Source organism: Rutilus rutilus (genome assembly GCF_951802725.1).
Source record: "Rutilus rutilus genome assembly, chromosome: 15".
Lineage (NCBI taxonomy): Eukaryota > Metazoa > Chordata > Actinopteri > Cypriniformes > Leuciscidae > Rutilus > Rutilus rutilus.
The window spans coordinates 25,977,100-25,993,642 of NC_140220.1; the positions used below are offsets into that span (position 1 = coordinate 25,977,100).

A 16,543-nucleotide genomic window follows, 5' to 3' on the forward strand; every position below is an offset into this window, starting at 1 on the left:
TGGCTGCTATGGTAATCACTTAATCTTCAGCTCTATGCTTAGAGACATTAGAGAGTGACAGTCATTGTGGGAAAGCTCAGTAAAAACATTTTTTCACTGGAAACTTTGTTCATAAGGACCACATTAACACAGTACATACACATACTGTATGGGGATTTTCATTTATAGGCTTTTACTTAATCTTTACATTGATATTACTGTCATCATAATTAGCTTTAAAAACAGCATATCATCTAAGCAACTTTGGCCAGGCCTTCCAATGATGTACCATGGAAACCAGAGTTTACCAGGTGCAGTTACTAAAGTAAAAATGTTTATTTTAAGATCTTAATATTAGCTACCATTGTTATAAAAATACACTATCGTCAAAGAAACGCAAATAAATTAGTAAAAGCTCACATGAGTTCCTTAAGCAGTTATTGTAATTAAATGTTTTGTTTTTTCCTAAAAATTATTCTGAGCAGTTAACCCACTTACGCCATCTACTGTTACAAAAGTGTTAAAATACGATGATATGACGGCTACTAATTTCGTAAATAATCTAAATGCACGTGCATGATATAGTTTGTTGTGTTTTTTGAATAATTATACATCATATAATAATGTTTGAGACGACAGAAATGAGCTTTTTTAAATCAGGCACAAATAGGACAACCTGCCTGTTCCTCCATGTGTTCAAGGACCCCTCAAGATGTCCATGCTTGCCGAACGTGAGTTTACAATTTGGAATGTATTCTAGGATAGTTGTATGTGTTTTTGAAAACATTACTTGTCGGTTTTGTAAAATTGAATTAGGGATGTGCTTTTGATTTGGAAGAATATCGTATATTAAAGTTATTCTTGCATTCTTCCACGTTGTTTAGTATGTTTGCTAGCAGGCTAGCCACCTTGGCCCTATGATATCACAGGGCGAATCATGAGTTGTCAAATACTTTAAAAATAATTCCGCTTTATACTGTAGGCCTACCTCATAGACACGAAACCCTTTGACATTCATAAAAATAAAATAAAAAGATTGAAACATGAACATATTTCTGATAGAACATGAAACGAAATCTGCTATTATTGTAGTCGCTTATTTTTTTTGTACACTTATATCATAATTTTTGTATTTTATTAGCACGTCGTAAACAGAAATGGGCAGCGGACCCCCAAAACACCACGTGGAGCAACGATGAGTCTAAATTTGGACAGAAGATGCTGGAACGAATGGGCTGGGCCAAAGGAAAGGTATAATGGCCTGAACTTAAGTAACACACTAATACAACCATACGTCAAATGTCTGTGATGAATATTAAAGGCCATTATAATTTTATATATATATATATATATATATCAACCAACCCACCCACAATTCCTACATGTGTTATGAGTACTTGTGTTCTTGAACACCTTTCAATTCTGTTTATATACAAACAGCTTGCCATGGCAACATTATCTAGCTGGCTGACATAGATGGAGAGTTAAATTAACATAGCAATTTATGATCGTCTAATAAACCAAATAAACAAATAAAAAAGTTCAATTTGAATTATTCATTTATTTATATTTGTGATGGGGCCAGTGAAAGCATTGTGGGCTGGCATTGTTTAAAATATAGTATACATTTTTTTTTTTATAATTCACACTATGAAGACAATTGCTTAATGTGTTTTAAATGTAAATTGTAATCCAGATTTGTTAAATTGTTTCAAAGTACTTTTTCCTTTTTACAGTAATAAAAATAAATAGTAAATAGAATAAAATAAAGGTAGAAATAGTTACTATGCACATCCAGGGAGAGACCGTGTGGCCTAATTAAATTCCATCTGAAATAAACTCAAGCATTTTTCATTGAAGTCATTATTTTGAAAATGAACATAACTCAACCAGGGGTGCATTTGGCACACACAAACAAAACTATGGGTGCTCCAGAGGGGGAACAAAATATCAAAAATGCTTGGTGGGGTCCTGTTGTAGAACAAGAAAATCCACATCCAGGCACTTGCATACTTAGACAGGTAAAAAGCGTGTATTGTAAGACAGGGCTACATCTTAAAAACCACCAACACGTATCAGCCCAAACAGGCCTTCGTCATACAATAAAGGCTTTTTTTGCAGTCGGTGTATCAAAGTGCTTGCATGCTTCTGATTATAATTTTGTGAAGGCCACATTTGTGTAAAACCTTATAGAGATAGTACCAGCTAACTGAATCAAAGGGTCAAATCTTAAAAAGGGTGGTTGATTATGATTTCACTTTTCTAACTTTAGTTAGTCTGTAATGTTGCTGTTTGAGCATAAACAACATCTGCAAAGTTACGATGCTCAAAGTTCAAAGCAAAGGGAGATATTTTATTTTAAAGATATCGCTTTTTAAGGATTACAACAAATGGCTGGTAGTGACTATACAACATTCCTCTGGGTTTAGTGACATCACAAACCCTCAAATTTACATAAACTCCGCCCCCCGGAACATGATTTATAGATTATCAAGACATTATGCTAATCAATGACTAGATGATAACTACACATAAGCTACATAAATTCATCATCAAACCATTCAGAAATGTTGTCTACATGTTGTCACTTCTTCTCGAGCCTCTCCATCTTTGTCTGACTCCGGTTTGAAAATAAAAGGCTAAAAGTTTTAGTGCTGAGGTAAAAGGACACAAGTTGTTGTAGCTCCGCCCCCTGTGCCGGGAGCAGCAGCTCATTTGCATTTAAAGGGGCAGACAAAAAAACGGTGCGTTTTTGCTCACCCTTTAAAAGTGACAACTTTAACATGCTATATAAAAATATCTGTGGGGTATTTTGAGCTAAAACTTCACATACACACTCTGGGGACATCAGATATTTATTTTACATCTTGTGAAAAGGGCCTTATACCACCCCTTTAAAGTACCCCCCCCCCCCCCCATTTCCATTTCAGAATGGAATGTGATCAGCTGAAATGACTTTGCTCTTGTTTTACTTGTGTTTGTTGGATGAGCTGGAATTCATGGAGAAAATCAGTGAACAGAAAAAAAAAAGAAAAGAAAAAAAAAAACTCAGAATATGCCTACTTCCATACTATATAATAGGTGTAAAATAGTATGTGAGATGAGTAGTATGTCTGTATTCATAAAAAGGTACCCGGATCACTTACTACTTGCGACAAGTTTCTGAAGTGCGCATCCAATGGTGACTTTACTATACCTGAAGCCATGGGAGCGGATTTGTGAATGGCAGTACTTAGCCATAGGCCACATGACAATGACAACATTGTAGTATTTACAGATGTAGTAAGTCCGAATTTAATTTATACACGCGTTCATACTATATAGAACATACTTTATAGAACAGACTTTTTTAATGGTTGTGAAGTAAGTTTCAAACCAAATGTAGTACCTACTGTATATGTGATTTCAGATACAACGCATGTCTTGCTTGTGTGGAAATGTAATGGTTCTTCTAATAGTCTTATTTGTGTGTGCTCACGTTTTTCCTGGTTTGTTTGCATGGCAGGGTCTTGGCAGGAGTGAACAGGGGTCTACAGAAAACATTAAGGTTAAAGCCAAGAACAACAAACTGGGTCTGGGCACTTCTGTAAACAACGAGGTGAGAAACCATTCCTATTTCTTTCTCTTTGAGCTACTGTATTTTGCGTTGTGTTTTTTTTTTTTTTCTTTTTTTTTTTTTTGTCACATCAATCTTCCTTTTGTTAGGACAACTGGATTGCCCACCAGGACGATTTTAATCAACTCCTTGCTGAGCTTAACAACTGCCATGGACAGAACCACACTGACAGTAAGCAGAATTTTGAACATCAGAGACAAAACACCACTTGTGTAAAAAGTAGTTTTGAAATGCTTTAATTCTCCTTAACTTCCAATAGGTGGTGCTATTGTGATGTTGAAATGACATGGACTATGTTATATGGTTTTCATGTCTGTTACATTAGTCTTATGTTAAAAACATTGTGTGATGCAATTTTTATTTTATTTGAACCTTTCTGTGTACTTTCAGATCCCACACAGGAGCAAGGATTTAGTTTGGAAGAGAAATCAAAGACCTCAAAGAAAAGGGTCCATTACATGAAATTCACTAAAGGTGAGCCATTCACTGTCGTCTTGCAAATCTGACATTATGCAACAGGACTTTATTTTGAGCGAACTTTGCTCTACAACAGTGGTTCTCAACCTTTTTGACTCCAAGGCCAATTATCCACAGCAATAGTCAAAGGCCCCTTTACTTTTCCAGTTACTTTGTGATGTTCTGATTTTTTTTAAAGAATAATAATAATAATAAAAATAATTTAAAGGTTTTTTTTTTTCTTACAGTTTGTGCCTGATAAAATATATTAAAGCATTACAGGATTTTCCAGGGATAAAAACAATCACACTTAAAGGTTGGTTTCCTTACATAACCAGGGTATCAAGTAGGGCTTCACGATATTTAAGAAAAATGCGAAATGCGATATTCGATATGCGATACGATAATGCTTAAAGTGTGTAAAATAAACAAATTATCTTTAAAATATATTTTAAATTATATAACCTACTTGTGTTTCACATTCTTTTTGACAAGAAAACATCCCTACAACTTCTGAAAGTGAACAGCAGTGTTTTACAGTAGCATAAGAGATGTTATTTTAACATCAGTGTAAACCACAGGGTTTAGGGTTTCAGGTAGGCCTACATTAGGTTTATTTAACAACAGAAACCGAATAATCAGATGTAAAAAATAAAACACTGCTTAGTCTTCACTGTATGAATTAAATATATACTGATTCTTATTAAAGCTGCAAAAGTTATTAAGCCAAGAGCAGCGAGTGATTTTCTCTTTGTCTTTTGGTCATGACCCCAGTTACTACAAGCTGTTGCGATATGCATATCGTGAAATATATACATTTGCGATATTTCGATATATTGTGCAGCTCTAGTATCAAGACAGTGGGAATTCTGGTTCTTTAAATAATTTATATTAATATTAATGCTTGTTTTGTCTTAAAATAATTTTAAGTCATCTTGGGAGTTGAGAACCACTGCTGTAGAATCAATAGTTTTATTCATACAATTTTATAAAAAAAAAGAAGTTGTTCTGTATTTAATTGTCGTTATTTATCTGTTTTATTTGTGGGGCTATATTTGGTGATTGATCTGTTTGTAAAGAGATGACTTGAGTCCCTACATAGTCAGGTTTGTCTATTTAAGTCTGGTGGTGAAAGGTGGTTTTTAAATAACCTACATAACGTGTTAATTTGAAAAACATTCATGCAGCCGAGCCAGTTTTTTTTTTTTGTATTATTTTTCAATTTCCTTTATAAATAAAGCCCCCCTTCCATCACTTCCTGTGTTCATTAGCTGAACTTTGTATGCTTTGGCATGTGTAGTACAAGCTCACGGGTCACTGCTGCAGTAGATCAGCATGATCGAGTTGGCGGTCAGCTTAACCAGCAGCCTGTGCCGCCCCTAGTACAGGGAGTCACTTTATGAAGCTCCATGTTTTCTGACAATCATGTAGACAAACAAGTAACCTGAGTTTGATCAGGCAGCTGAACAATCTCCCTGAATGTTTTGTCACTTAGTGTTGACCTCTGCTGAATGGCTCACATCCTTCCCAGCATGGTGAGCAAGGCGGCCTGATGTTTGTTGGTGGTCTCTATGAGTGGGAAATTTATTTGGCCTCGGGTCTAAATATTCATGATGCTGTGACACTTTTAAGGGTAGTATTTTTAGACCTTGTCTCATTTTCCATGATGGATGTTTATAAAAGATGTCAGGAATGTTGGGGAAAAACTCGACGTCTCTTATCACCTGAGAGGACACCGTAACATACCGCTCCTAAGCTTGACTTCCTGTTTCCTGTGAGGAGCACAGGCCAGTGCACTTACTACTCAAAATGGCCTCAATCAGCACCTGATGAGTCCCACAGATAACACCGCATCCAGAACAATGTTGTTGTTGCCGGCCGCCGTTGTCTCTGTTTAAAGCCTTTGTTTAACTACAAGGAGGAAGATCGTACTTTCAGTGGATGGGTCTCATGTCTCATGAGACAGAATGAGACTTCTCACACACAACCTCATCACGACACCCCGAGGCAATTGGGCTACCTCACTAACCTCATGTCCATGACCTCAGCTCTACTCTGATTGGTGGTGTTGACCTCTGCCTCCATAAGTCTCATTTTGTGTCTTCCTGAAGTGAAAAAGCATCACTCAAGCTCATTAGTAAAAAATATTTTTTCCTATTCTTGGTGTGATTGACATCCTATTGTAAAAGCATCACCATTCAGAGGTTAAAGAGATAGCCCACCCAAAAATAAACATTCTGTCAGTATTTCCTTACCCTCATGTCATTCCAAACCTGTTTATTTGTAAAAGAAAAATACAATGTAAGCCAATGGGGACCGAAGCTGTTTTTGTTTCTGAGCATTTTTCAAAATATCCTTTTTTGTGTTTTGCAGAAGAAAGAAATGCATACAGGTTTGGAACGACATTAATATCAGAATTTATTTTTGGGTGGACTATCCCTTTAATAGTAAAAATATTGCAATGGGATTCTGCTTAAATGTATTTATTGATAAATGAATTCTCAGGAGAAGACTATTCTCTGAATGTGTATTAATGTCAGTAATTTGATCCGTAACAGTCTGTTTGAGATTTAAGTTGCTGTGCCTGAAAGTGGAACTAGGACGTCTAACCGTCTTTGAAATGACAAACATGACACTGGTTGTTACAACTGCTAATGGATTTGTGGTTTGTTGTCATGGCAATTGTCTCGTTGTGCCAGCGCGTTGGGGTTTCGCCCATGTCCTCTGTGGAGGCCTTGGATCACCTTTTGCTGATATTAGTTGATCTGGAACCCATAGAAGACCTCACCCTTTGTACGTTTCCCGGGTATGCCCCACCAAAGCCGCTGCCAGGTTAAGGCCTTTAATGGATTTAACAGAGATAAGTTATGTCTAATGTTTAAAGGTGTTACACTCGTTTTTTTGTGTGTTTTTTTTTTTTTGTAAATGTAATACTTCAGTTAGTCTGGAGACCATTAAACTCTAAAATACCACAATACCATCATGATAAAAAGTGGACAAAATCTTTTGACCTAGATGCTTAAATACTAGTATTAAATCTAAATTGCCTAAATAAATACCATTCACAATGGTATGTTCAAAAAGGCTGCATTTATTTGATCAAAAATCCAGTAAAAACAATAATATTGAAATATTACAATTTAAAATAACTTTTCTGTTTGAATATATCTTAAAATGTAATTTATTCCTGTGATCAAAGCTGAATTTTTAGCATCATTAATCCAGTCTTCAGTGTCACATCATCCTTCAGAAATCATTCTAATATGCTGATTTGATGCTCAATAAACATTTATTATCAATGTTGAAAACCATTAATATTGAAAACATAATATTTGTATGGAAAAAATGCTAACAAATTTTCAGGGTTCTTTGATGAATAGAAAGTTCAAAAGTACAGCATTCATTTGAATTAATAGAAATATTTTCTAACATTATAAGTGTCTTTACTGTCACTTTTGATCAAATAAATGTGTCCTAAAAAAAGTATTTCTTTATTCTTACTGTCCCCAAACTTTTGAATGGTAAGTTATGAAAATGTTGTTCTTTTGAAGATTTTACTACTTTTAATTCAAATAAATAATTCCAATACTTTAAATTCATAGTTTACAGTGGTCAACATTTGAAGTGGATCAAAACCTTTCATCAAAGTTATACATGAATTTTTGAACAATACCAGTTCTTGTCTTAGGACAACTTTGAACTTTTTTTGATTCACTTCAAATGTTGACTTATGTAGATTACTTCACTATTATATATATATATATATATATATATATATATATATATATATATATATGTAATAAAGAATGAGACATTGTCCAAATGTTTGACTGTAATATTAGCAACCTTAAATGTATTGTATAGTGGTCTCTTGGTGTTGAACATCCTCTTAGTGTCGATTATCTTTTGTCAGGATATAAATGTGCAGTGTGTAATTATGGTACAACTGCATATATTTCTTTCAATGTCATTTTTATTTTGGTTTTGGACTGATCCTTTAGTATGGAATCAAGCTGAGCCCCACTCTAGACAGGATGGAGGTAGCTTGTTTCAAAGATTGATGGCTTTCAGAACAGGAGAAAGGCACCAGCGTCTCCAGCGCCCATCTCAGACACAAGCAGCGTAAACCAGTAACCCAGATTTAATTGGCTGCCCATTTATCAACTGATCCAGCATTTTTTGATGTGAGCTGAACTGCAAGCACTTCATCATCTGAGTGGGTCAAGCTGTTACACAGATGAACGAAACAATTTGGGACCCCTTCGTTAACAATTAACCTGATTTCTTTTGAGAAACAAACCATTGCATATCATTTATTTATATATTTATATATTTTCATCATTACTATTTCCTGCTCAAGCAGTTCAAAGAACACCCCCTGATCTTTTTTTGCCACCTTCACTTCCTGTTCCAGAAAAGCCTCTGTCTTTGTTCTTTTATTTGCAACTGACAAGCTTAGAACTTATGTAGGTGTCTTATGAGGCAGTCAATTAGTATCTTGCTTGTCAGATTAGCAAGTTGATCCAAAAAAGCCTCTGTGATTGCTAATCTGGTTTGGCCAGAGTTCCATCACATTCGTTGCCATCTCAACAGTGACCTTGCTCCCAACAGGATTTCACAACCTCATGTGCACTTGTAGACTATACTGCCTCTCGTCGATGGCTTTCAGACACTTTAAAGCATTTTGTTTTTAAATAAAAATGTATATTTTATTTTATACTGCTTTCAATATAATCGCAGTAAATGAATGGCTGTCAATTTCTAAAATGACACAAAAAGTGCAGCATACGCCTTGTGAGGTCCAGGACCTGGTACTCGAACTCGGGTCACCCGGGCTGCCCACAAGGCTATTAGCACAGACTATAGGACGTTATTTTCAACTTGACGGCGATGTTTTATCCTCCATCATTCATTTTGCCTGTACATAAATGAACCTTTTATGTCATGTCATCATAGATTAAACTTTATAAATTAAAACATTTATTGCATTTATGAAGAAAAGGCTTAGCACCCAAGGATCTATCGCCTATTGGTTTACTGTGTCTTTGGGCGGATTGTTTAGGCGAATTGCCTGCAACAGCCATTTTTTTAATGTTTTGTGAAATACTCTTAGAGCAAAAATAGGAGTCCTAAAATTAGGACTGACACGCCCATTATTTTTAAGAGTTTTTCCTAAATTGGCGAGTTAAGATGTTTTGTGTATACGTCCCCAGATTTACAATAAGAATAAGGAGTGAAGAATCAAGAAGAATTGGTTGATTCAGTTCAGAAAACCAACTTGAATGATTCATGAATGGCAGCTATCTGTTCTTTCATTTAACTCTCTGATGTATTGAATCATTTCGAATTTTTGAGTTCAACTCAACTGATTCAATGATTTGGTCACAGCAGTTTACAGCTCACTGGAGGGGAAGATTTTCAGTGAATAATGGCTTGAATTTCTGTTTGTTTCTCACTCAAAGCTATCATATGACTTATGAAAACCCGGAATAACGCACGAGTCGTCATGAACTGGTTTTATGATACTTTTATGGTTTGTTTGCTTCATTTTTGAAGCTTGAAATCTCCAGTTTCTCATTCATTTAAATTGAATGGGGGAAGAAAAATCAGTACATGATTCAAATGTTCATTTTTGGTTGCGTTAATCCTTTAAAGGTTTTCTGTGGCACTTGTAGTTACACCCAAAACTAACCTTTGTTAGTTGATAGATCTCTTTTCCAAAAGTAAAAAGGTCATTTTTGGGCTCCACTTGATGTCCACTGTGATCAGTGGAAAGCTTGTTCGGCCTGGCCTTTTGTTTAGACTGCTTACAGGATACCTTGGTTACTTGAAGGCAAGGTCTCCCCTTTGAAAGCCACGCTGAAAAAGACCCTAGAGCAATAAATAAGCGAGTGTTATCAGGAGCTGCTTGGAGGAAGAGGATGCAGCTGTACGAACAGGACTCGCGGCTGAGACGGGCGCCCAGGCACTCCTGGAGCCTTTGAGCTGCTGGAAAACGGGAGGTGTGAGGTGGGGTCGGTCCTGCACCGTTTGTTTTTCCTCAGCCGTTTCATCCCCTGCGACCATGCAACGTGCCCTTTTTTTACCTTTAAACCTTTCCTCTCGGCAGGAGTTCAAAACTGTCCTGTGACCCTTATCCATTTAAATCAATAGTTTACACAGTTGAACGGCACTAGAAAAATATCCATTTGTCAACAAGTTACGACCGGAAACCTTTCCCCTTCATCTCTCCAGATGTTCGTGAAATGCATTAACACGTTTCTCTTTCTAAATCGGAAAGTAATGTTCGATAATGTCTTTTTAAAATGTGTTTGGTAGCGGATGATAGTTTGACAGAAGCACAGGTTGAAATGAACTCCACTGCCCTCACAATAAAACAGAACTCTCATGCTCTATTGTGTGGAATAATGTCAAAGATCTATAAAAAGTCTTCATGTTTTTAACCTTTTCTCACAGGAAAGGACCTGTCCAGTCGCAGCAAAACAGACCTGGCTTGTATTTTTGGGAAACGATCGAAACAAGAAACAAGAAGCCAAGATGAGGTAAGCTGTGTAACTTGGCGACACATCTCTTTTTTTTTTATTATTTTATATTTTAAAATGTCGTACAACAATATTCCAGGTTCAATACAACTATAAGCATAATCTTGATTTAACCCTTGATTTAACAAGAGGCCAAGATGAGGCAAGATGAGGTAAGCTGTGTAACTTGGCGACACATCTATTATTATTATTTTTTTTATATAAGTATAAGCATAATCTTGATTTAACCGGATTTAAATGACAAAAATAAGACCACTCTTCCGCTGCGTTGACCAACAGAAAGCTGTTTAATTTGAAAGTGATTTCTGTGTGAGCTGCCCGTATGGACAGTGTGATCTTCCTTTTACAGTGAAACACTTACAATTGAAGTGTATGGGACAATTTTTTTTAAATACTAACTTTTCTTTGTAAAGTTATATCCAATTTTACTATGTTGCCATGACAATGCAAAGCCAGAAACCTTAAAACCAGGGCCTAAAACTAACTTTGTCACACCTGACAATGGCCGGTGACTTAAGAAAATCTACCGGCCATAGATATTTTTTTACCAGCCGTGAAACAGATTAATCCTTATTAAAGTACAAAAGTTATTCAGTCAAGAGCAATGAGTGGTTGTTCTTTGTCTTTTGTTGTTTGTTTAACATTAAAAGCACAGCAGCAGGACTATAAGGCTGCTGTCACTTTAAGACCTGACGCACAGATCCAATATACTGATACACGTTTTATTTCTCAACTGTTTACGTTCACTTAAGCCATAACCAGTTATGTTGTAAGATGTACATTTTGACTAAATTTGTTTGAATATGTCTATATGAATTCAAACCAAGGTCCATGCACAGCCTGGTAGGTGCAGGTGGATAGCAGGAACGGATTTAAATGACAAAAAGAAGACCACTCTACCGCACACTGTTGACTTTACTTTTTTATTTTATTCAAAGCGAACAACACGTTTCGCATATAGAGTCCTCAGGTTCGCTCAGTGAGGGAACCTGAGGACGCTATATGCGAAACGCGTTGTTCGCTTTGAATAAAAAAAAAAGAGTAAAGTCAACAATGTCTATATGAAGAGCTTAGTTCAGTAATCGTGCACTGAATTCTGGACGCTTCGGATGTCTGCGCACAGAATACTTCCTACACAGCACGCGAGAAACAAATTGAGTTCCCTGTCGCGTCTTGAGCATGTCATCAATATGAAAAATTTGAGGCTTAATCTTTTGTGAAAATGCAGCACTGTCCTGTCATCTGTCCTGAGCGTCGTTCATGTTCTCACAATTTTGCATTGTTAGAATTTATAAAAATGTTACCGGCCAACTGGCAATTAACACCGTTTCATATACTCGCCAACGCCGATTTTTACTCTCATTTGGCGCATGGAGAGTGTTCATTTTAGGCCCTGCCTAAACTGGAATCTTCAAATGCAACATGAAATGGTGTATTGATCAACTTGAAATTACGCTAAAACTTAAAACTACTTAGCCCAAACTCAATTTGCAAAATTGGCATGCCTAGTTGGCCTCTTTTCCCTAGCCATGACCTCGTCCATATTCTCCTCTTTCGCTTCCTTTTTTTAATTTAAATTATAAAAAAAATTCACAATTGCTAAAGTGCAATTCATCTCGCTCTATTTGTTTACCACTAGCGCATGCAGATGTTTTATTCTTCTATTCTAACTTGCGTCTTAGCCTATGATTCAATAGGTGTCATCATCGTACAGTCTACATACATGTCATACCCAAGTTTATAAGATCCATGTGTACAGTGTTATTTGTAATGATCTTATAGGATTGCAGAAATCGCACAGTCTGTAGCAGACATTACAAAAACAAAAGAAAGAAAACAAGGTTAGGTTACTATTTATAGTTACTCTCTATTTAAGTATATATATATATATATATATATATATATATATATATATATATATATATAGTCTATGTTGAGCTGACATTTGAAGTGTTACATAAAACATGAGAAGAATATTGAGATGTGGCAAAGCTATTGCAGCAGGTTGCATGTCACCTTACGGTCCAGCCCACCTGTAAGCACCGCTGACCTCTGCTTTCACGTCACCCGCTCGCAGCAAGCTGCAGGCTGATAATGAGCCGTGTCATAGTGTGCAGTCTGACTCCACACGCGAGCCACTGTAGGCAGGGATCCCGCTGAAATCCCCTTAAAGGATTTGCACCCGCTCGCTCCTCTTTCACCCCATAGTCCTGTCAGCCACCTCTGTGGTCAAATCACAGGTAGTGTATTTCTGATGATGTGCTGGTGGGCACGATCAAACTGCATTTCCCCATCATCTCCCAGGTACAGGAGGCAGTGATAGAAGTAAAAAACAGAATTACTGATGATCCCTTCAAACCCTCGAAACTTGGTTTGACGAAGTTTGGTTGAAGGGATTATTGAGTAGACTTTTTGGCTTACACGGCTCTAATAGTTTGGATTCAGTTTGAAGGTGGCTCCACCAGCCCTTTTTGTGTTTGTATTTCCTTTGGACGTCCACCTTAAATTTGGAATTGTAATTATTTCGCCACTTATTATTTTGCAAGTGGACACGTCATTTGCTCATTTTTGTTGTGATGTAAATACTTTACTGAATTTTTTGTGATTTTTAGTTCTTAGTGGGATTTGTATTTCCACAAAGAAACGGCAGCGCTTGCAAGGCAGCAGAAGAATAGTTTTAGGTAATCTTAGGTTTTAAGCTTTGGCTCGTAAATGAAATGTCGCATCAGAGCAGCTTTGCTGTTGTCATGACACTCGGCACGTGTCTCGTTTTCTGGCTGCTGTGCAAAGACAGAGTTGTTATGTTGATTCGCACACAGTGTAAAACAGTTGGTTATTTTGGTGTTTTCTCATACCACAATTCAGAATGCGAATAAATGATGAATGTTAATTTGCCCGTTTCTAATTAAAAAAATTCTAACAATGTAAATGGGAGGTTTTCAAATGCAATTTAATCTTAAACATCTTAAGTACACACATTATATGATCAGTAAGTTATGACAACATATGACAAAAGTTGAATAAGTTAATTTATTTTGATAAGTTATACAAGAGTCAACTCCTCTTTTTAAAGTCAGTTTAATATAATTTAAGTTGAAATGAATTAAACATCCAAGTTGTTTGTACTTTAAGGCAGCAGCTTTTTTACAGTGTAGAAAATTTACAAACAAAGTTAAAATATACAATAAGCTGTTCCAGTTAACTTAATTGAGAGCAAAAAGGAAAAACAGTGTTGCCTTGAAGGAAGTGTAAGTAAATTCATTCCTGTGTAACAAACTGATCAAACAGGTAATTGCTCAAATGTCTTTCATAAAGAGTTGGTTACGTTGTTTTTATTTTTTAGTGATCTTGTTGCTTAGTGCCAGTTGTGTATGGAATAACACATTCTTGCGACATACTTGGGTTGTTATAAACTGAATAGATGAAATGAGGGAGTCTGAACAGAGGTCATTTAGATTATTATTTTTTTTTTTTTTAAGTAATATATTGTACTTTTCCAGTAAGATATTGGTTATTGGAAAAAATATATAGTAAATTAAGCAATTTTATATCTTTCAGGTGCCATTTAGTTTTCACATTAAATCCCAGTTGGTTTTTTTTCTGTTTTTTCTTGACCTTTCCCTCTTGGTTGTCAATGTTTACCTCAGTGTTCGTGACATAGCAATTCCAAGTGCATCTAATGTATGTGCTGCAGGTCTGAAGCCCCCGCCGAACTGCCTCTTTACTGAGAAAGCAACACAATAGCAGCAGCTCATGCTTTGCTTGAATTTGGAAGTGTTATTTTTTATTTTATTTTTTTTCATTTTTTCTTCCGCTAATCGTTTTGTTGCAGTTTGTTATTGTCCTAGTCTGGAGGGACTTCATTGACCGGATTGAAAACCAATCTGAACAGGCTCACAATGGCATCCCAGGAGGCCGTGTGGCGAAGGGCTGGTGGCGAGCCCTGTAAACGGGGGGCAGTTAGGCCTGCATAGGAAGCCAATGAGGGGGCGTTGTTTGTGTGCATTGTGTGCTTGTGCGGTGATACAGCCTGTGGAAGATTTTTGCCTCAGGTCATAGATGCATCCTGGGTTCACAATGGGACCGTGAAGGTGATTATAAACCTGTTTAATACAGTTTTCGTGACCGAGCGGTGTCACCTTGCAGGTTTTAAGTGCATCACAGTTAGTGTCTATGCAAAGGTCCGATCTCACTGCTTCTGTGTCTTGGCAGCCCTCACTACCACCTCTTGCACCAGGGGTTTTCCTCCCCTCTCTCAGAGCTTCCTGTAAGTCCCTTATCTCTTGTCACAGTGTTCTCGGACACACACATTGGAGGTCGTTCCAATTCGCCCCTGATCTCATTACCTTGATTTAAAAAACTGTTACGCAATTGTATTTTGTTGTAGTGTTGTGTTTTTTTTTTTGTTTTTTTTTTTGTTTTTTTTTATATACAGTGAGGAAAATAAGTATTTGAACACCCTGCTATTTTGCAAGTTCTCCCACTTAGAAATCATGGAGGGGGCTGAAATTGTCATCGTAGGTGCATGTCCACTGTGAGAGACATAATCAAAAAAAAAAAAATCCAGAAATCACAATGTATGATTTTTTTAACTATTTATTTGTATGATACAGCTGCAAATAAGTATTTGAACACCTGAGAAAATCAATGTTAATATTTGGTACAGTAGCCTTTGTTTACAATTACAGAGGTCAAACGTTTCCTGTAGTTTTTCACCAGGTTTGAACACACTGCAGGAGGGATTTTGGCCCACACCTCCATACAGATCTTCTCTAGATCAGTCAGGTTTCTGGGCTGTCGCTGAGAAACACGGAGTTTGAGCTCCCTCCAAAGATTCTCTATTGGGTTTAGGTCTGGAGACTGGCTAGGCCACGCCAGAACCTTGATATGCTTCTTACAGAGCCACTCCTTGGTTATCCTGGCTGTGTGCTTCGGGTCATTGTCATGTTGGAAGACCCAGCCTCGACCCATCTTCAATGCTCTAACTGAGGGAAGGAGGTTGTTCCCCAAAATCTCGCAATACATGGCCCCGGTCATCCTCTCCTTAATACAATGCAGTCGCCCTGTCCCATGTGCAGAAAAACACCCCCAAAGCATGATGCTACCACCCCCATGCTTCACAGTAGGGATGGTGTTCTTGGGATGGTACTCATCATTCTTCTTCCTCCAAACACGTTTAGTGGAATTATGACCAAAAAGTTCTATTTTGGTCTCATCTGACCACATGACTTTCTCCCATGACTCCTCTGGATCATCCAAATGGTCATTGGCAAACTTAAGACGGGCCTTGACATGTGCTGGTTTAAGCAGGGGAACCTTCCGTGCCATGCATGATTTCAAACCATGACGTCTTAGTGTATTACCAACAGTAACCTTGGAAACGGTGGTCCCAGCTCTTTTCAGGTCATTGACCAGCTCCTCCCGTGTAGTTCTGGGCTGATTTCTCACCTTTCTTAGGATCATTGAGACCCCACGAGGTGAGATCTTGCATGGAGCCCCAGTCCGAGGGAGATTGACAGTCATGTTTAGCTTCTTCCATTTTTTTAATGATTGCTCCAACAGTGGACCTTTTTTCACCAAGCTGCTTGGCAATTTCCCCGTAGCCCTTTCCAGCCTTGTGGAGGTGTACAATTTTGTCTCTAGTGTCTTTGGACAGCTCTTTGGTCTTGGCCATGTTAGTAGTTGGATTCTTGCTGATTGTATGGGGTGGACAGGTGTCTTTATGCAGCTAACGACCTCAAACAGGTGCATCTAATTTAGGATAATAAATGGAGTGGAGGTGGACATTTTAAAGGCAGACTAACAGGTCTTTGAGGGTCAGAATTCTAGCTGATAGACAGGTGTTCAAATACTTATTTGCAGCTGTATCATACAAATAAATAGTTAAAAAAATCATAAATTGTGATTTCTGGATTTTTTTTTTAGATTATGTCTCACAGTGGACATGCAC

At 37.1% G+C, this 16,543-nt stretch overlaps 1 protein-coding gene across 1 annotated transcript in view; it reads left to right on the top strand.

The window, feature by feature from the left end:
- Positions 1-519: 519 nt before the first annotated feature.
- pinx1 (PIN2 (TERF1) interacting telomerase inhibitor 1) overlaps positions 520-16,543 on the top strand; it is a 29,122-nt gene continuing 13,098 nt past the window's right edge. Inside the window, exons 1-6 of the mRNA XM_084433362.1 lie at positions 520-710; positions 1,121-1,230; positions 3,485-3,577; positions 3,685-3,766; positions 3,986-4,069; positions 10,508-10,593. Of these exons, the coding sequence (XP_084289488.1) occupies positions 692-710; positions 1,121-1,230; positions 3,485-3,577; positions 3,685-3,766; positions 3,986-4,069; positions 10,508-10,593 (474 nt within the window). The 5' untranslated portion in view covers positions 520-691. The remainder of the gene's footprint in view (positions 711-1,120; positions 1,231-3,484; positions 3,578-3,684; positions 3,767-3,985; positions 4,070-10,507; positions 10,594-16,543) is intronic.